General features: G+C 41.6%; 1 protein-coding gene across 2 annotated transcripts in view; it reads right to left on the bottom strand.

Moving 5' to 3' along the window:
• The window catches only part of SLIT3 (slit guidance ligand 3), a 465,384-nt gene that overhangs the window by 178,148 nt on the left and 266,474 nt on the right, over positions 1-20,762 (bottom strand). For both annotated transcript variants that reach the window (XM_014253183.2, XM_088063492.1), the window contains 2 exons: positions 5,872-5,943; positions 1,362-1,525 (listed from right to left, as the gene is read on the bottom strand). In XM_014253183.2, coding sequence (XP_014108658.1) covers positions 1,362-1,525; positions 5,872-5,943 — 236 coding nt within the window. The remainder of the gene's footprint in view (positions 1-1,361; positions 1,526-5,871; positions 5,944-20,762) is intronic.

The following is a 20,762-nucleotide window of genomic DNA, read 5'->3' on the forward strand; positions in this document are numbered from 1 at the left end:
TACTTCACTGTATCATAAATCCAAATAGCTGAACTCATGCTCCATCTGAAACTTCATTTCATGAGAGGGGAAAAAAAAATAAAAAAAGCTGTGGTTGCCTCTGGTAAAATTAGCTTCTGCTAATAGCTTCATTCATTTATCTGGTTTTTTTTTATCCTTCCTCTCCCAAGACTATCACATTTCTAAACTTTTTTTTTAGTTAAACTTTTGATGCAACCTATCAGATATTCTGCCTATCATCACTACAGTGTAGAAGCAAAGCTGCTCAGCACTCTGAAATACCACATTTCAATGAGCACTATGCACAACTTCATTTTCCACATGCCCATAACACTTCTGCACACCTTTGGGCTGGGCATTAATTAAACATGGTTGAGTGGGATCAGACTTTTCTCCTTTCTCAAGCATTTCTCTTACTTTGTCACATGTAAATGGAATGATAGAAAAAAAAGGCATTCCTGAAACATTTCTGGCACGAGCAGTTCTACCGTATTTCCATCTGCCAATCCATGTACCCATGGGATAAACCTTTGGGGCTCACAGGGTGTGAGAGATAAGGAACAAAACAGTACAAGACTCACAGTCTGTCGAGATTCAGACTCACATAATCTCTGTAACAACCCCTGTGTCACCAATGGGGCTGCAAAACTATCTCCAAACTTATGTCTGGTATCTTTTTTTTCCACAGCATACACACTGCCATGCTGCTCCTCCACCACATCCTTCCTTTCAACCCAATTCAGAGATTTCTTTTTCCACTTTTTTTCTTTTGTTCTTTATTTTCCTCCTTTTAGGAAAATGTATTTCTATCCTACAAGAGCCAAGTGCAGTTCCAGAGACTTGATGAATAGGCCCAACATGCAGACACATGATTTGTGAGTATCATCAGCCCCATTTATCAGCGTGGAAACTTGTACAACAGCGAAGTGCACTGGCACCCTAAGAATCCATGCTTCACTCCCTGGGATAAAATCTGCTCCTCAGGTTCTAAAGCCCAATCATTTGTCAAAAGACTCAGATTTGCATTTTCTCTTTCCTTTCTTTTGTATTCCAGTCAGCTGTAGAGCTCTTCCCTTGAGAAATACCAAATTATCCACACTTAATTGATTTCTTATGTTGATATCATTGGCAATGTTAAAGCAGAAGAAGTAATTTGAGAACCAAAATGTTAACTGGAATCCAATAATTCTCACAAAGCTGAAAAAACCAACAATTTGATCTCCTCCCACACAGTTTAGCGACGACAAAAACAAACAGGACTGCTGTTGTTTGCATTCAAATGCGACACAGCCATTTTCCACGCTGTTTTTTTGACAGGAACAGTGATATAGGATAGATAAGGGAGGAATTGGCACCATTACCAGAGCAGACAAAGTCCTTCTTCTGCACCTCAGCCACGAGGAAGCCGCGCAGGCCGACGGGCGCCAGGCAGAAGGTGAACTGGCCGATGGTGCGGCGCTGGCGCAGCCAGTCCGACAGCCAGGCCAGGTGGCAGTCACAGTGCAGGAAGTTGGAGTGGAGCCGCCTGCAAAACACACACAGAAAAACCCACAGTTACTGGGGGCTTTTTAAACAAAACCCACAAAGAGAGCCATCAACCGCGAGCCTGCCCTACTCTCTGCTGCCATTTCAGCGGGGTCACTGTAGGTTCTTGCTTAGAGATGAGTCAGGGCTTGACTGTTCTCGTTGCCATGGGATATTATACAAAGGTCAGATACAAATTTGTGCTGTTATTTGCAATGTTTTCAAAAAATTAAGTTCAATAATGAGCCATCTACAGCTGGCCATTCTAGATATAAAAATATGCCAAATTTAAGATAATCCACGTATCATCACTTTGTGATTTCATATCAGAAAGAACACCATGGATGTGATATCTCTGAGTGAATGGCCTGTTAAACATGAGGACCAGGCTGAAGAACAGGATGATGAGTGATTCTCCCCTCTTCTTCATCCTTTGGGGAAAAGTGGAGAGAGAGAACCTGTCCACATGAGCTCAGCTGGCTGGAGCATGGTGGGAATAACACTAAGATTGTGGGTCTGATCCCTGCACAGGCCACTCACTGAAGATTTGGACTTGATGACTTATGGATCCTTTCAACTCAGAATACTCTGGGAAAAGACAGGCAAAATAAAACTTCAGAGGCTATTGATACCCTTTCTGTTCCTGTGTTGCCTGTACAAGTTCATTAATGCTGTTTTTCCTTTAGCAATTTAACACAAGTATAAAGGATCTAGAGTGGAATTTTCAGCTCATGAAAGATCCACACATGCGCAGCTCCATGCCTAGCCTGCTCCATGCCTCGCACCACAGACTTGCAAAACCATTATCACATCTGCAAAATGATGATGGGTTCAGGGAACAAATCTGGTCATTTAAATAGCTACTAAACTTTTGGTCAAAACAAAAGTCCAAGACATTAATTATATCATTCCTGTAATGACTCATGCATTTGCAGTGTTGCACCAAATGAAATGATGAACCAGGTTAAAAATCCTGTCAGAAACGGTTCGACAAAGCATTATTCACTAATATTACAGGCACACAATTGGTGTGCACCAGATTTAGCCCGATCCATCCTCCAAAGAAATGAAATGTCTGTCTGTGAGCTGTCCTTACAGCACAGCAGCAGCTCAGCTCAGCTGTGGCGCCCAGGCTGACAGTCCCCAGATTTGTATGTCTGGGGTGGACAGCCACAATAAAGAAAAATAAACCCCACAAATCTGGAACTGAGAGTTTATCCTGTAGAGATGGAAAGCACTAATCTCCTGGGAGTACTGTAAAATGTAATTGTTCTACAAGGATGTCTAGAAGACCTTGAGTTTAGGGATTGTGAAGCTCTTTAATTGAAGCTGCAGTAAATTAGATTTCTAGTAAAATGTTTGGCTGTTATGAACCATTAATCTGCCTTTGTATTGAAGAACAAATAAATACATAAATATCATCTACCCAGAAATCATCCTGAGTAAGGATTTGTTGTAACCTAAGATTAAGAGTCAGTGTTTCATTTAAGTCCTCAGAGTCTCATCCTTCCCACCACAACAATCGACAATGACACTCAGGATCACCTTCCTTCTGGAACTGAGCTCATCCCATGCCATTCCCTGCACCCCCTGTGTGCAGGCATGAGTGAGAAAAACAATTTCACAAAAAGGGTTAGGGTTAGGCAGTTTTCCAGTTCTGTGAACTGTTTTTTTTTCCCTCACTAAATTGATTTATCTGGGTTTTGGGGATTCCTGTTTCAGTAGTGCCAACCACCAGCTCTGCCTCAGCAGAGCCCTCCTTGTCATCATCTCAAGTCTTTTGGCACAGCTACTCCATGGTTTGCTTTGGAGAGGAGATCATTTAGAGACCCTATCTTACCAAAGCAGCCTATCAGAATATGTATTTTTTGTAATTATATTAATAAATACAGCCTCAAGAAGAGTTTTCACAGTACTTCAAAAACATTATAAACCAATTCCCTGGGAACACAAAAAACACTGAAGTGCTTTCACACATTTTCAGTTTATCTTTAAATAAAAAAATTAGAAGAAATAATGTAATTACCTGTCTCAGCAGTAATTCACAGATGCAGAGACAACAGGACACTTACCATTAAGCAAATAGGTAGAGGGAACATGCTTTATCATAAATAAAGCTGTTTCAAGCAAAGGAAAGCAGATCAATAAAAACTAATTCCTGTCACCTCCAATCAAGGCTAAAAATCAATGAAACTTAAGAACAGAAAAGACAGTTAACTAAAAAAATCTTAGCACAGAAGAGCTGATTTTAGTAAAGAATTCTTCAATGCTTCAAATGCTTTAAAACCTCCTGGCATTTTACCCTTTCTTTTCCTTCCCCCTGAGTGTTCATGTTGAAGGTTAATATACTTTTTATATTTTCTTCTCCATTCTACAATAGGCAGATTGTTTTGAGGGCCATGTAGAAAAGCTGTTTATTCACAGAACCATCAGAGCACAAGTAGCTGCAGCAGGAGCATCCCCAAATGTCCTGCTAATGGATCTCACCAGTGTAGAAGAGACACAAAGGAAAACACTGTCCACACTGCACTGGGCCTCAGCTGATTGGAAAAAGGGCTCTTCCCTGCTTAAGGAACATTGAGATCATGAATCTCCTATAAAAAACTTCCAAAAAAACCACATCTAAGTGTGAGGCTGTTTGAAAAGGTGGACACACTGATGCCCATTTGTAAAGAAAACAGCAGACTCACCAAACTGAGGAACATTATTCATGATCCATTTCCAACAAGAGAATATTAACATCTTCCCCCAAACAGTATCTTTATAAAAATTCCTATGTTGACCTGCTGAGGTACCGTGTATTATCTGGCACTCTTTGGAGGCTGAAACCTGTCATTTGATATTGATGAAACTGACTTTACAGAACATCAGGTGAATGAATACAAATGAAAGTTTGCTAAAGTTGCCCTTTTATCCATGGACCCTAAATTAAATTTCCAGCAAATCCTTTTAGAGTGGGGCAGCATTCATGTTCTATAAAACGTGTCTCTCAGAATTCAATAGAAAAGCTTCCCTTTATAAATCCTATTTATGACTTCCTTCCCTTTTTTTCTTTTCTTTTTTTTCCCCTTAATTACAGCAGAGGGGGATTAGTCAGTGTAAGTCTCCAGGGAGCTATATACAAAGCCATCTCTGAAATTAAACTAAAAGGAAAATGGCAGAAGGCACTGAAGGCACTCAGCTCTGCTAACAGACAAGACTGGCTAATCTGGAAAAGCCAGGCAAATTTTCTGGACCACTGTGACAGAATAAGAAAAGGAAAAGCTCCAGGAACCTTAACTCTATACCTTTATCTTCTTTAGCCATTCTCTTCTAAAAGACAAACATATAATTTCCATTTAATTACTTACATTAAGATCTAATAATGTCATCATTTGATGAAGAATGCAAATTTAAGTCAGAGGTTATCTTACAGAGATTGACGTAAGAGCCATTGTTCTTCAGTTCTGTTAATTTATTTAATATGATTTTACACATGCATGCATAGCATCCTTGAAGTATTGTATTTTTTCAGTGGCACAGAAAATTTTCAGGCTAGCTACTATTTCCCTTTCTTTACCTTTAGAATTAAATACATCTTGGATGAGTTTGACAATCTGGAGGAAAACCAGGGGTGCTTTGTTTAGACATGACTTTTCCTGAAGCTGTGTATTCCCTATAGGAATTTAAAGAAATAATTTACTTAAGGAAATGGTTTTGGTAGGCTATGGCTAAATTATACAAATGCTTAGTTTAATTTCACAGTCTTTGTATTTTGATCTACTAAAGAACAGAGCTTTTCCAGTGCAATGGCATGCAGCTCAAAAACAAATGGATTTGATATAAGAGAAGCTTTTATACAAAAATATCCATCAGAATAAGTGACATTTTGTTTCAGAAAATATCTGGAAAGATGTTTTTTTCATGTTCGTTTAAAATTTCTTGTTTCAAAAATTATTATTTTGAATTTGAAAAGAATAAATGAGATTTAAACACAGGATATTAACAAACTTCAATAATTTGATCCATCTGAGCAGCTTTTACAATCTTGCTCATGCTCCAGCATTTCACATTATGGATTTTCCCATGGGTGGGTGGGGGGAAAAAGCCAGTTTATTTTCTGGGTAAATTCAAAATCTTGATAAAACTGTCTCTTACTGAATGCTGGGCATATCCACAACAGTGGCTCCCAGGGCTCTGTGGGCACCAGCCCCCTTCACAACCATACCTGGGCTCCCCAGCCCTGCAGCCACCCAGGCCCCTGAGGCAGCCTGAGGGACTGAAATGAGATTATCACAGATGACAAATAACCAAGAAGTTGGCATACAGCATCAGGATTGTATTACAATATGAGAAGATCCTACTCACAGAGTCCTGATCTTTGGCATGTGATTGAAGCTGGTAACAGGAATGCGGGTGATGTTGTTGTTGTTGAGGGTGCTGTTAGGAGAGAAAAAAAAGAGAATAATATATTGATCAATTATTTGCATCTCTTCACCAACACACCATTTACAGAAACAACCAGTTAAAATGCTTGGCAAGCAGCAAGACACACTCCCTGATAGCTGTGACAATTTGTGACATACCATGACAGGAATGCTCAGGGAGAGCACCCAAGAGCACCAGGATGGCTGGAGGTCACTGTTTACCACGCCTGGGTAACCAGGGGTATAGAGGAGGAGTTTTTATCATCTACTGGAACAGATCCAGACCTGTCTGTTCAGCTGCCACTTTGTTTGAAAACCCAGAGCAGCCTGAGTGGGGGGACATCAGACTTGGGCACAGCTTTTAAAGGCAATTTGAAGGATTTTTAAGTACTGTGACCAAAGAGAGCTGTTGGCTCTCACAGGCTTGTTAGCACAGCCTGCTGACACGGACAGACAGTTCCCATTGCTCCTCGGAAACACACGGATGGATGGGCTCCCTCTCCTCCCTTTCCTCAGGAAAAAATATATGGGGAGTGGAGCAGCCTGCAATAAAGCATGTCCTGACCCAGGCACGGCAAGATTGCTGCTGCTCTGTCAAAGCAGAGCCTAAAGAGAAAATCTCAGCTGCTGGAGGGACCCCCTTAGAGCTTCTCAGGAAGAATGAACTGAGATTACCATCATCTGAGTGTGCTGCTCCCATTTGTGTAGCTCCTAATTATATCAATGACTCTCCAGCAAATTAGAAGCTATAAAGTTTATCAAGATGGCACAGGAAATGGAAAGCACTTCAACAGGGCATAATTGCCATGCTGTAAGTGCACCAAATCTGCAAATACAGTAGCCCAGTTTGTCACGAGAATGGACAGGGCTGGTGACCACTCCGTGTCCCAGCCACTGCCTTTTTGATGGTGTCCACAGCACCAGGGCAGGGAGCAACCTCTGCTTCCTACAAGGGGCACAGAATTCCACAGGGCCATTCTGGCAGAAGACAGTGCTTTTGTGTGTTTATGTATGTGCTGAAGAAGACATAAATACATACCTGCTGAAGCAACCTAACGGCACATCATCCTTCCCTGAACTACTTAACTATTCCAATATCATGTATTTATATAGGACATTTAATCAAAAGCTTTAAAAACGTCTTCCAGGAGTTAACTCTCTTTCTTGGTCATCAGCCAGTTCAAAAACCATTTTTACAATTCTGCCTAGAAATCCCTTGGCAGAGCTATCATCTAAAACATCAGCAGATTACAGATAATTAGATTTTTACCCTATTAAGACTGGGTTTTGGGTACACAGGAAGACACACACACACACAAGATGACACACAGGCAAAGCCAGGAGGTTGCAGGGTACCCTGGCCCTGCACAGGCACACTCAGGAGCAGGGTGGGAGTAGCTCTGACACTGGAAGCTTGTTTTGCTGCTGCTGCTGTGCTGCAGCCTGGCAGGACAGCACCCAAGCACTCTCTCAGCAAGATCAGAGCTGGTATTCCAACAGTGCTGCACCAGATGGACACACCAGCAATCTGGAGCCAGCTTGGGGGCTGACATACCCATGACAGCAAACTGCACCAACAGAGCAAAATTGCCCTTCCTTTCCAAATTTGTGAGCAGAGAGAGTTATGTCAGTAAAAGCAGAGTTTTGAAAATCTGGAATCTGCATGTGAGATCTGCTGCCAGAGATCTGTATCAGTCAAGTCACAGACATTCACACACCAGGCTGATAAGAGCTGTCAGTCTTAGCACATGGTAACTTATACTATAACATGTAGTAATCATTCCAGATCCTCTGGAAAACTTAAAGATATTAAATATTGGACAAGAAACACACAGTCAAGTATTTGGACCAATGGGTGTAGAAACCACTGCTTCTGTGGATTCAGATTGTCAATATGCAAGGACTCAAAGGCAGCCTACTAAAAGTTTAAAGGGCATGATGAAGAGGGAGACACTGTCAACTTCAGCTGGAGAGCTGGAAGTCACTCTTGGAGCTGCCAGCCCCTCTGCCAGCTGTGCCTCCCAGCCTGCAGGGCTCTGCTGTGCCATGGCTGCAGTGCTGGCAGCAAGCACCCAGTGTGCATCTGCAGGGCTGGAAGCTCTGCTCTCAGTCCCTGTTAGGTCCCAGTGACAACTCACATCCCACTGAGGCAGATCCTAGGGTGCAAAATGAACCTCTCTGTCATACAACTGCTAGTGCTCCATTACCTTATTTACCAGAGACGTAACCCAAGTCTTTTGTGGTCAATGAGCCAAAAACAAGCCTGAACAATAATTTCAGAAAATGAACAAACCCACTGAGAGTGCATGAATATATACATCAACACACCCACCCTTCAGTATCTGTACACGTTTGCTCTTTACATGTTGGGAAGTTCAAACATGGCTCAGAAATGGAATTTATAATTGCATCGCCATTTTGTTTTCCTGTAAACATAAAAATATAATTGTGAGGCAACCCTCTGCCTTAGCTGCCTGCTATGTTAAAGTGAGTTATGCACTTGGATGGAAGATTTTAGGTATGCAGTGATAAATAAAAGCCACACGTTAAATCAGCTCACAAACATTAAATCACAGACATAGCTATGTCTGAATCAGTTACACATGGCCCTACAGGAATCAATGTGGGCCAGAGGAATTCAAGAAAGATTTTTCTGTTGATTTCTAAAGAATGTGGATTGGATTCAGGCAGAACAGGCTATGACAGCGAGCTTCCTTCTGCACTGAGGACAGAGAACACACCCCTGTCTCCCAGTGCACTTCATCTGCATGCAGAAAGGTCACCGGTTACTGTCTGACTTGATGATTCAAAAATATTTTAAAAGTTCTTAAAATATATCTATTTAACAGACTAAGCACTATTCCAATCACACAGCATTTCTGCTCACAATATATCAAATGAGTGGCTCAGGTTTTGCAAAGGTTTCAAATACTTGCGTATTTTCAGACAAGCAAAGGTTTCCCATAGTTCATTGACAAATATATAACTCCTTCTGTGAATCCTAAATCAGTGCTGAATTAATATTCTCCTTAAACACAAATTTCAGGGATAACTCTAGCAGACAGCTACAGCACAGATGACTTAGTAGGATACTGTTTCATTGATATTTAAATGTTAACCATAATGAAGGCAATAAAACATCTATGATAACAGCAATTATTTCAGAACAGAGGAGGCCAAACACTGCAAAGGGCACTAATTGCCAGTGAACTGTCTGCACTACAGCCCAGCTGGAGCTGCAGGGATTTAACCCTGCTGCTCTGGCTGCACAGCACTCACAGCTCCCAGGCAGTGGGAACTCTGGGATGGGAATGTGTTTGGGTAGAGATGTGCTCTAGAGACATCCTGCAAAGCTTTCCATAATGCACATGATTCCTTCCCAGCAAGGATTTTTAAGAAAATGTGTCCTGACAGGGGTGAACATACAATTTTAGTTCATGAAGGGAAAAAATAAATGATGCTCCAGTTGCCTGCTGGCTGCTCCAAGGTCCCAGCCTCAGACTGATCCACCCCAAATACAGATCTATAGAAAGAGATTAAACACCAGGAAGTTGTGAGAAATAGGAATTAGAGAAAATAGAATCTTCTGACTCCTCCAACATCATATGGGGACACATATTCTGCTGAGTGGTCCTCAGCCTTACAGCTCCCACCTCTTCCAGAACCCAACATGTCCCTTGAAAAAGCACTGTCCTCTCATTTAGAAGTCCTCTCCCTGTAAACTATTCACACCCAAAATGCTGACTCAGGAAACTGGGGTTATAGACAATATTATTTATGCCAGCCAACTTCCCACCTTGGGCTGTGATCCTTGTCACATCTTGCAGGGTAAGCAGAAGCAGACTGCAGCAGCCCTAAGGATCCTCCAAGGACTACTAGGAAGATGCATAATGTGAGCTCAGCAGTCTGTGAGGTGGCACATCCTCCACCACTGTGAACTGCCAGAGTCCCACTGACTCCAATTTACAGCCCCAGAGGAGCTGCTCTCCTAACTCACTGCTCTGCCCAAACTGGATACAGGCATAAGTGGAGCTGCCTTCTTCCTTCTGAAGAATAAAACTGATTTATAGCCCCTGCTAATCAAAATTTTCCTAAAGGAAAGAGTGCTCAGTCTGCAATCCTGTCATGATTTGAAAACAATTACTTATCTCCTTCCTCTAACTTCTGGTGCAAATTTAATTCCATGCAGTTGCATTTTTGTTCTCTTCTGACTTGCTCCAAATTCATGAACACCACTGCAGCTCCCTGACACAGAGCTGGTAATTCCAGACTCAATGTAAATACATTAAAATAACCTACAGAAACAAATGGCATGTCTGTGTTTTTTTCAATAATATTCAGCCATTATCCTTTACACCTTTCTCCACCTTGTATAAGACTGATCAGAATCAGAAAAAAACAGTACTCCCTAATTCTAGAAGAAAGCACTCAACTTTTATGGCAGAGGCCTTGAGAAAAGAGGAAACTTTGAACCCTACTAATAGTGTAAGTGTTTTATTGTAAAAATTCATAAACTCTAAGTACCCTTTCAGGTCCCTTGGACTAATTCAGAGAGCAGAAACCCCAGGCTGTCAGGTCAATATTTAATCTCAATTCTGTAAATTGCAGACTACACAGAGATTTTGCTTCACTTACTTAGAATTCAATTAATATAATTAAGAGCATATAATAAACATCAGAATGCCTGTCAACTTCTTCATCTGAAATCATACTTTTATAACAACACATCCACGTGCTCTAAACTGGCTTAGTACCAAATGGATCTCATGTGACAGAATATGCTACACAACAGAACAGAAATAGCTGCAACATTAAACATTATTTAGTAAAAAGTGACTGTCCTAATATTTTCCAGTCACACTTCAAATGGGGAAATACATCGGAGGGTTGGGTTTTTGTTTAACACACAACATTGATGACACCTGCTACATCGCAGTTTAAAATAATTCTAGTATTCTAGTTGATCATCGACAAAAGGAAAAAAATGCCTATGCCGATGTCCATTTTTCTAAGTACAAGGCATTTTCATAGTGTTCATCAGTACATTACAACAGCCACAGTGATGCTTCTTGCTTCAACCTGAACAGATTCAAGTGAAAGGGGTAGGGGAGAACCTGTTGGATGCTGAAGGTGCCTTTTGCTATTTGTCAGTAACAGGGACAGATTCCTTCCCATTCCACATCTGCAGCTGATTAGCAAAACAGCTAATCAAACTGAGAAATTTTAATTTAAACTTAATTCAAATTGGGAAAACCAATTATTAAGCATTCCTGCAAGGCTTAATATGCATCTCCCATAGTTACTAGAGGCCTGCTGTGCTGGCCATTCAGGTTTTTGATCCACATCAGTCTGCTTTTGTGTCACATTTGGCTGGCCACAGGACACAGCATTTGCAAAATTCTCAGTTAGAAAGAAAAATTCAGACCCATTTACTGATTGGTAAATGGAGAAAGAGATCTGCAAAGGCACCAGCTCATGTACTGGATTATTGCTGGGTTTGAATGACTTTTGTGTTTGGCAGTGTAGATTCTTTACAGGTTTCTAACACACAGGATTTGGTATCAGGAATCCTACAAACTCCAGCCCTTCTATGGCAGCACAGACTTCCATGTGTCTGTGGCCTTCACTCTAAGTTAAACAGTGTTCAGCTCTTTTTTCAAAACTCTCTGAACACACTGTGAAAAGGTGGTGCTGGGTTATCTCCCTCTGTGATAAACCTGGGTTTTGAAAATGAGACACTGAAAGGGAGCAGCAAAGCAAAGGGTGCCAGGCCCTGCAGCAGTGGTAGCACTAACAACTAACATTTCCTTCTGTCTCCTCCAATTACCCCACTGCTCTGTCACGGGTGCTCCTGGCTGGGTGTGTAATCCCCGTGCTGTGTGTCCATAACACCATGTAATTGGGCCTAATGCAAGATTATTATCCATGTGCATGCAATGGATAGCTACAAATGGTGTGTCTGCAGGCTGAGAACGCTCCCAGGAGTGAATTACTGTCATACTCCCTGATTACTGCTTCTCCCACCACTGCCATGGCTCCCAGCTCCTATCCCCAGTGCATACATCCACTAAATGAGACCAGGAAATTCATGCAGACTTAACCAAAGCATCTCCAAGCATAATTAAGCCTCTCGTGCTAATAGCTTTTTAGATAATGTTACTTCTACTCAGAAGTGGGTGAAGTGAGGCAAAAAAAAAGCTGAACAGCTCTGCCTGAGTTGCCAGTGGAGCTCAGAAGAGAACACTACTCTGTCCCTGGCACTGCCAGGAACACATCTGAGACCTCAAAGCTTTGGGTGATGTCTGTGTGTGCAGTGTTGGTAAATAAAAGTGATCTTTTCCCAGGGTACATGTGGACTCAAACTGTTGAGCCTATGCAAGATTAGACATCACCATTAGTATTTATGCATGTAAAAGGAGGATCTCAGGGTCTGTCTGAAATGCAGAGATGAAACCTGAATTTGGGAGCTGCACCAGCAGCATAATTTAGCTCTAACAGTGCCATTACCTTAGACCTCTGTGTTAGCAGATTCACAGCACTTACTTTTCAACCTTCACCCAACTACATAAAATGCCACTGCAAAGGAAAAAGACATCCTCTGCTCCTTGTATTCACACAAGGGTTAAGCAAAGCAGAAACAGGTTTACATTTCAGAAAGAGGGATTTTCATTAGATATAGGGAAAATGTTTCCTACAAGAACAGGAAAAATAGAGAAAAGAGCTGTTACAAAGTGTGCAGCCATCAGGAGGGAAGCCTGTAATAAAATACTAAATGAATCCCTGTCAGGAATGGCATTGGATTCGATGGGCCTGCCCCAGGGAGGGACAGAGGATGACAATTTCTGACCCCCTCCAGCCCTCATACAGCACCCAGTACAACTAATAGCAGCAATTCCAAAAAGTGAATCTAAATCTATATTTAGTAATAAATGCAGGACTTGAGTTTCATATGCTGTCATAATTAATGTTTATAATTAACTTTCAGATTGCAGGGCAAAAGGAGCTATACTTCTAGTATCTGTAAAGAGCTATTTTTCACACAGGTGAGGAGGAATTTGCATTGAATTTAATATTTACTGTTTCAAATGGCCTCTGATGAAAAAGCTAAGTGGCTTTGGCACTCCATCCCTCAGCACTGAGTGCAGTCACCCTCGACTTTCAAGGAATCCAAGGTTTGCTTGTTAGTCAGTGCCCAAAACTCAACTTCATCTCCTCTGAGTTGTGGTGAGCCCCGAGTGCCTCTTGTACTCAATTCCCTGATCTCACCACAGACTGTTTAAGTTAAAGCCCACAACTACCATGTGGGCAGATAATGAAAGCAACTGATGCTGCACTGATTAATCCGTTACTCGGCACTGTTAGAAAACATAATGATCTCACAAGGGGCCTTATTCACTGACATGGAGCAGCAGAGCTCCGAGCTGACACCTCAAATTAGCAGCACAAGCAGTAACAGCTGGGGGTTTGTCTCAATATTTGTACCCAACTCTAAAATGAGCTGGCACCAGACAAGTGCTATTTTTAAACACAACGTTAGCCCAGGCGAATAATGGTCTAAATAGTCTCCAGGTGACACGAAGAAGCCACTGAAATAAAAATAACTGGTTGCCAAGTTGTGGTTTCTGTTCTAGTATTAGTCTTTTGACAATGTGTTCACAAATGTTCTCATCACAGCAACGTGAGAGGCTCCAGCATTGTTAACTTGGGAAGCTGACATCAGAAATATGAGTATTTCAAGGATACAGAGGAAAGAAAATCTTCATTTTAAAAATGAAAGAATAAATGAAATGAAAAATAAAGAAAATAATCTTAGCACAGAATTATGCACAAAACTGCCAACAGTGTTTATTGCTACAATTGTCTGGTTCTTCCCATTCTGTGGGTGATTTTAATTTGCATGTACTGTCAGATTTTAACTATTTAAGCTTATTATAAAGGCCAGATGTTTAAGGCAGATTTTTTATTTCCCTTGAAGGAATGAGATTCCTCTCAAAAACATCAGGCTTTAGGGAAACTGACTTATTATAATAACAGATTCTTTGTTTAAAATGCCTGTTTTGTCACCTGGCAAGAACAAGGATGCTCACATTTGCCCACAGTGATAACTTTAGGACATATTAACTTAAGTCCTGTAATTACTGCATTAATTCTCCCTGGTGTCCTTGGCTGGAGTCTCTGGGATGGGCAAGCTCAGGAGCTGAGGTTAAGAGCAGGGGAGAAGGAAAAGGAGGACTTGCAGCAACGAAGTGTTGGGCAAGCTATCCAGCTAAAGAGATTGGGACTAGGAATCAGTGGAAATAGGCAAGAGGTCAGATAAAAATCAAGCATGATCAAAATTATGGATTTTTGGTGATGCATGGCCAAACCTTTCCGGTGTTACCTTTAGCCATGAATTTATGTTAGATACGCACATACATATCATTATGCCTGAATTTACTTACACCAACAACCAAATAAATAAAATACTCCAAAACAAGATAAAGCAGAGAACAGGATAAGCTAAAATAAAACATAATAAAGTTTATACAGAGAAAGTGGGTACAAATTTAGATTGTGTACTTTGTTAGATGTCAAGAATGTCATTCATGTGGTCTTATATGAAATGTCTTATTGCTTCCCCTAGAGGAAGTTGCTTGTTCTGTGGACAGAAAGACATTGCTATTTTCCCACACAATCAAATCACCTCTATCAGCTGTATAAAATACATGTACCAGTTGCATCTCCCAGTTCTTTCTAACATCTATGCCTAGTGAGAGTTGAAAAAGCTTTTTAGAGAAGTTTCAATCAGCTTTTCAATCTTTTACATGTCACTTTAATTCTAGGCAGAAAATACAAATTCCGTTCAGCCTAAATTAAAATATAAAAGCATTGGTGCAAAGACAAGAGAATGCAGAATGAAATTATTCTGCCACTGCTTTATTTTTGAATGAAAGATTTTCCAATGAGTTTTTCTTCTGAACTCAAAAACAGCAAACGAAACATTGGCTTTCCTTTTTTTTTTATTTTTTTTATTTTTAATCAGGAAATTTTTCTCAGGTCTTTTCCCAAAGGCTACACAATTTTTAGTACACTGTATTGGGAATGCCTGCTGTGGCTCTAAGTCCCAATTACATCCACAAGTCTGATTTTGACTAAAAGAAATAAAAGTATTTCTGCTAGCACTGAGTAAATCTTTTGCATCATTAGGGTGGTTTTGATGTTTCTCTATGGTACCAAATTACAGGGCTGGTATTATTGCCTAGAACCACTGGGAACAAGTCCAATTGTCATAATACCCAGACCAATGTCTGCTAAAGTCAGAGCAAATCCCATTGCTGATTTCAGCAGGGAGTGAATCTAGTCCCTGCAATCCATTTATTTAGGCACAGATTTTCTCAGGAACCACAGAAATCAAAAATACAATTGCATTCTATTTAAACACTTCTAAATTTTGTTTTGTAGATTCATATGAAAACCTCTTGTTCAATGAATTAATACAATAAACTTAAAAGGCAATTATTTCACTTTAATATAAATTCATTGTTAATTAGAGATGGTTTGGGGGATTTTTTTTAGGTTATACAGACATCTCTCATACCAACCAAGGCTCTTGGTGTCACTCAACTGCATGCATGTCAGGAACTGTGGTTTATGGATTCTGTGCTGCTCCTGACAAAATCAATGGAAACTGGGTTCTCAATGCATACAGAGGTCTGAAAGCCTACCAGAGTGTATTTATGGAAAAGATGAGAAAGAATCAACAACATGAAGTCAGATTATACAAACCTTAAATTTGTTGCATCAGCTTCTCAGCAAAATAAAACAGTTTCTGAGGTCCCTGCCTACAGAATTGTTTCAGGTTAGTCCTTTCTGAAGATGAAACAGCTTTATAAACACAGTCTCATTCAAACAAACACAGTTCGACTCCAACATTTGAAAGGAGTAAGCAACTTCGATCTTTTGTTCAGGCTGATGGCTTTTAATGATGGAGATTTCCAAGGAAAATGTTCCAGCATTCAGTCAGCTGAGCATTACTATTTCCTTACAGGACTTCACCAAAAGCCATTCTAAAGAAATTGCTTAACATTGGATCAGAAAAGAACTGTATCATTCTTCAAAGCCATGTTTTAATTTGCCCTGTCCTGAGTACACTGCAGCCTAATGCTACAGCTGTACAGCAAAAGCCTCTATTCTTACAGCCTTCCATCCTCCTTTGACCAACACACCACCAACAGAAAAGCCATTCCCAGTGGCAGGCAGAAATCAGTTGCCTTTTCTGAGGTAGGGAAAGTGACAAAAATGGACTTCTGCATCTATTATCAGAGCTCTGTGGCAATACTCAGTCTCCTTGGGATGGTCACTATGCCAGCCCGTGGCCACCTCAATGCCGCAATGCGGCAGCGCCTGCGGGACTGCGGGAGCCTGCGGGGCCCGCGCTGCCCGCTGGGAACAAAGAGGGACGAGCCACCCACCCCAAAGTGACATGCCACTGCTGGCAGCTTAGCCGAGTGTCGCTGGACAAGGTTCTACCAACGCCTTCTAAGAGGCGGCAATGGGAATCCACAGAGAGGGGGCTGCCAGAATCCCTGGGTTCAATTTTCCCCCAACAGCAGAACCAGCAGGTCCTGCAGGCAAAATAATGCCCCTTATTTCTCTGGCCAGAGCAGCCATTCTGATTTCAGTGTCCCAGCTGCCCCTCAGCTCCCAAGGCCATTGGCATTCCCACTGGGAGAGAGCAGCAGGAAGAGAACTTCCATAGCTCCAGAGAGAGGACAATGGCCATGGTGCGGCACAGAACCACACAGGCAATTCCTGGCTTTGGACAGCACAGGAAGGAAAACAAGCGAATCTTTTAAAGACAGACCACTTCACCTTAACTGCCAAAATTGCCTCCCCAAAGTTCAAGAGACTGAGAAGATATTTGTGGAATAATTTTATATTCTAATGGTATGTGATGTCCCTATCTGCAATTCAGCCACGCTGGAAATTATGGCTAAAATACAGGCTAATATAAATCCACATGAATGAAATAGGGAATGTGTGAGACACACATTCTGTGAATTTAAACTTGCATGTATGAGCAGTTGTTAAGGAAAAGTTACATTTATAGAGGAAAGAAATGCTTCGAAAGAACAAAGATTACATATAGTTTCTAGACAAGGGCAATTACGTTTCTTGGCAAAGCTGGAAAGGGATCTGCTTTCCATCAGGATTTCATTTTAATAAGGCATTAGACGGTCCTTGTGTGTATCACACAAGAAAAAGGTCAATATGTTTAAAAATGCGTATCTTTCCAATTTTTTAGTTTCTCCCAAACTCCACCTGCCCATGAGAAGCAGCAATACCTGCTTATATTCCTGCAATACGGGTAAGAAACCGTAAGAATCTGACCAGCAAATACTCACAGTGTTTCATTTGCCTCCAGTCCATGGAGTGAAAAAGCACGAAATAAAATATACGGAGAAAAGATTCGACGCACACTGAACACGACTGTTCAGGAATATTCTACAAGAACGAGCAGTAGCTAAATAAAAGGACTCAACTGTTCTCCACACATGGCTGTTTCTCTGCATGCACCCAAAATAAAATATACCTGCCATTGCAGAGGGTCTGTCCTACGCGTTTCGGCTGGAGTGCCTCACCTGCTTCCTAGCGCCCTTCCCGCGGATGGGAAGACAGGATGTCTCGCAGACAAGATGGACCCAACCCTTTTAAGACACCGCTGGAATTGCCCAAGGAGCCAGTAGGAAGCGTGGGTGCTGCAGCGTGGGCTCCCCCTCCCCAGAGCCCGCCCAGCCCACAACCGCCTCCTGCACCAACGGGGGCTTCTCGCGGCCTCCAAAGCGCCGTCGCAGAGATGCTGCATTGCGGCAATTTATCGATTGCAGCAGCCAAGTCCAGCACTGAGAGCCACAAACCAGGGATGCTGCCCACACTCCCTTCTCCCAACAAAGCCCTGCTGGTGTCAGACACAACCCAAGGTACCAGTGGCAAACACAGACCTTGCCCAGTCTGGGCTGCCTCACTCCTCCAGCATGGCCATCAGACTGGCTTCCACTATGTTCCCTTCTCTTTACCCTCAAATAAACCCCACTCTGAGCAACAGTCTGGTGCTTGCGGACCAAGAAGCCTCACCCCACCCAAGCACTGAGAAGACAAAGGGGACACAATCAATTCTAAAAAATTAGTGGCACAACTGAACATCGTTTCCATCAATGGCTTTATGTAGCCATTGATGCTTTTTCAACTGACCACGCTATTTTCTCAGGTATCTCTAAAACACTCGAGCAACATTGAACATCAGAACAAAGGTTTCTGGATGGTCTTACAGCATTTTTAGATTTGTTTCTAGTGATATGCAGATGTCCCAAGCATGGTGATCTGTCACTCGTAAAGACTAAAACCAACGTGTTCAGATTATTCACCCCAAAATAGAAATGTGAGAAATGTAATTCTGGTTCAAAAATATTGAACCAGTTAACAAGAAATTGCTTCATTTATGATAACTTAATTAACAAGGAAATTGTGATTATTTATCTTCAAATGACTTTGACATTATTCTATACTTCCATCTTTCAAGCAGCTCTTTAATTTTCTTTTTTCTTAAACCCAGGACTAGATAAGCTAAGTAAATAAAATCTAATTTATATTAATCTTATTCCTTTATGATTTAAAAATTATTTTTCTTGATTTAACCTTAATTTTTAAATGCTCCCATCATCACATATACACACATATATACCTACACTATATCCATAACCTTTTGCACAGCAAGAAAAAAGACACTATTTGATCTTTACATCAGAAGCAGGTTTTACCAATACATTTTTTTCATGTGCAGATATAGTTATCTTCTTCGCTTCCAAGCAGTTCCAAGCTAACTATCTACATACTGCTGATTTGATTTCTCATTTATTACAGGCACAATATTATTGTCCTAGCTAAAAATACTGGATAATGCCAGTAATATGTAATGCATAGTACCCTGGTGTCTGCAGCTACGGTTTAAGGTAAAATATCTGACATCTTGCTTCAACTGGGAGCTCAACAATCCTGGTATACAGAGCTCCCATCAGAGTTTTACTCTCTCTTTCCAGGCTTCCGAGTCTTCCCTTGAATAAAGACTGGCTACAGCTCAGAGCCTTTGTCTGTGTCGTACTTAGCACAGCAGAGGGACAAAAGCAACCTCTGAGAAAGACAAACCATCTACCCCCCTACCGGTCACAAACAATGCCTTTAGTTGCGCACAGGAAAAATGAAGGGAAACAGTTATGTGTTTTGAAATGTTTCTTGTATTGATCATTTCTTGCTGTTGTGACAGCCCAGAGGAAGCAGGAGTCCTCACTTACACCACCAGCTCTGGACCCTGGATGGTGTTGCAGGAGGGCTGAGGACACCCCAGGATATCTGCCAGTGGTATCACAGGAACTGTGGTGCACATACAGGCAGCCTCCCCCGGCCACAGAGGCTGCACTGGTGCCAACAGAACCACATCCAGCTCCTGGAGCCTCGTCATCCTGCTGCTTTGGGGAGCTATAGAAACAATGAACTGCAAAGTACGGCATAAAATGACTGCTCATTCACCTTGAGCTCATCATGTTCCCACAGAAGTGTGGCATCACCTCAACTTTATCAGCAAGGAGCTTTATTCCAATCTAGTCCTCAGCTCAGCTCTTGGTTAAGGTGTTGAGCTGCACATCAGCAATAAATACACAGCTGAGTGTCCTCTGGATTGAGTCGTTCACATTCATTTGACTTTCAACAGTCAAAATGCTTGTTCTACATCTTTTATATTACTGATGAAGAAACTGTATTAGTCAAAGGGGAGGGAGGGCAGGTCACAAGATGAGCAAAGCATGCAAATGAAACAATTAGTATCGTGGGAGAGAAGGTTTGCCAGAAATCTCTGTATCTCCTGGAGTTTTGACTTTGGAATCTCTCCTGGAGCAGTGACTGCAGCACCAGGCTTAAACGACACAGCCCATAAAACTGGGCTTCCTCAAAAAGCATACCGGTCAGTGATTCATGAAACCAAGAATTCTAACCTGCCACTGCTCTTATCTTGATAAGTTCTGCAGTCTGTATGGCTCCAGGCTATTCTTAAAGGGAAAAAACCTTCCAACCTAATGGGGCAGGGAAGGAGAATGAGCACAGCATTCAACTACTACATATGCTCCAGGACGGGAAAAATCCATCTTTCTAAATACGTAATATAATTAGGCATCCAGACCAAGGACTGATAGAAATGTTCATCAATTTGCTAGGACATGCCTGGAATATGGCAGGATTAGCAAAATCATTGATCAATGCATTTATGCAAATATATTCTCCCCATAAAGAGAGAGTTACATTACATCTGTAACAGGCACCAGTGATTTTCAGAGACCCTCTCTTAGCCACTCTTATTTGGTCTCGGCTGGTCTTTGATATAAAGCTTGTCACCATGGTGCCATCTGGATAGTGTTCCTTTCACCACGCCGTACTTCCAACCTTCCATTTGTAATCTGCTGTACAACAGGGGTTATCTCAGATTTCATTTCCACATCTTGAGCAGGGACACCAGATCTCCCACAGACATGCATCAGCAAATAAAAACATTTCTTATCGAGCAACCACGGACGCACCCCATCTCCCCTCCATCAACTTGTTATGTTGATGACGAATCTCCTTTCCCTGGGGTCCACTGGGGGGGCACTCCACTTTCTAAAAGTTCACCCAAAAAAGGGCATTTCTGTAGTTAATCTTATATCTGACTATGTAACTGAAACCTTGTAGTAACCACAGCCAGGTTCTCCGGGAGCATTTCTCCTTCCCTTACAGACCGACAGCTATACAGAAGGCAGGAAAAATGGG

This window comes from Pseudopodoces humilis, chromosome 17, assembly GCF_049639895.1.
Source record: "Pseudopodoces humilis isolate 2021_Gansu_Grassland_sample_001 chromosome 17, ASM4963989v1, whole genome shotgun sequence".
NCBI lineage: Eukaryota > Metazoa > Chordata > Aves > Passeriformes > Paridae > Pseudopodoces > Pseudopodoces humilis.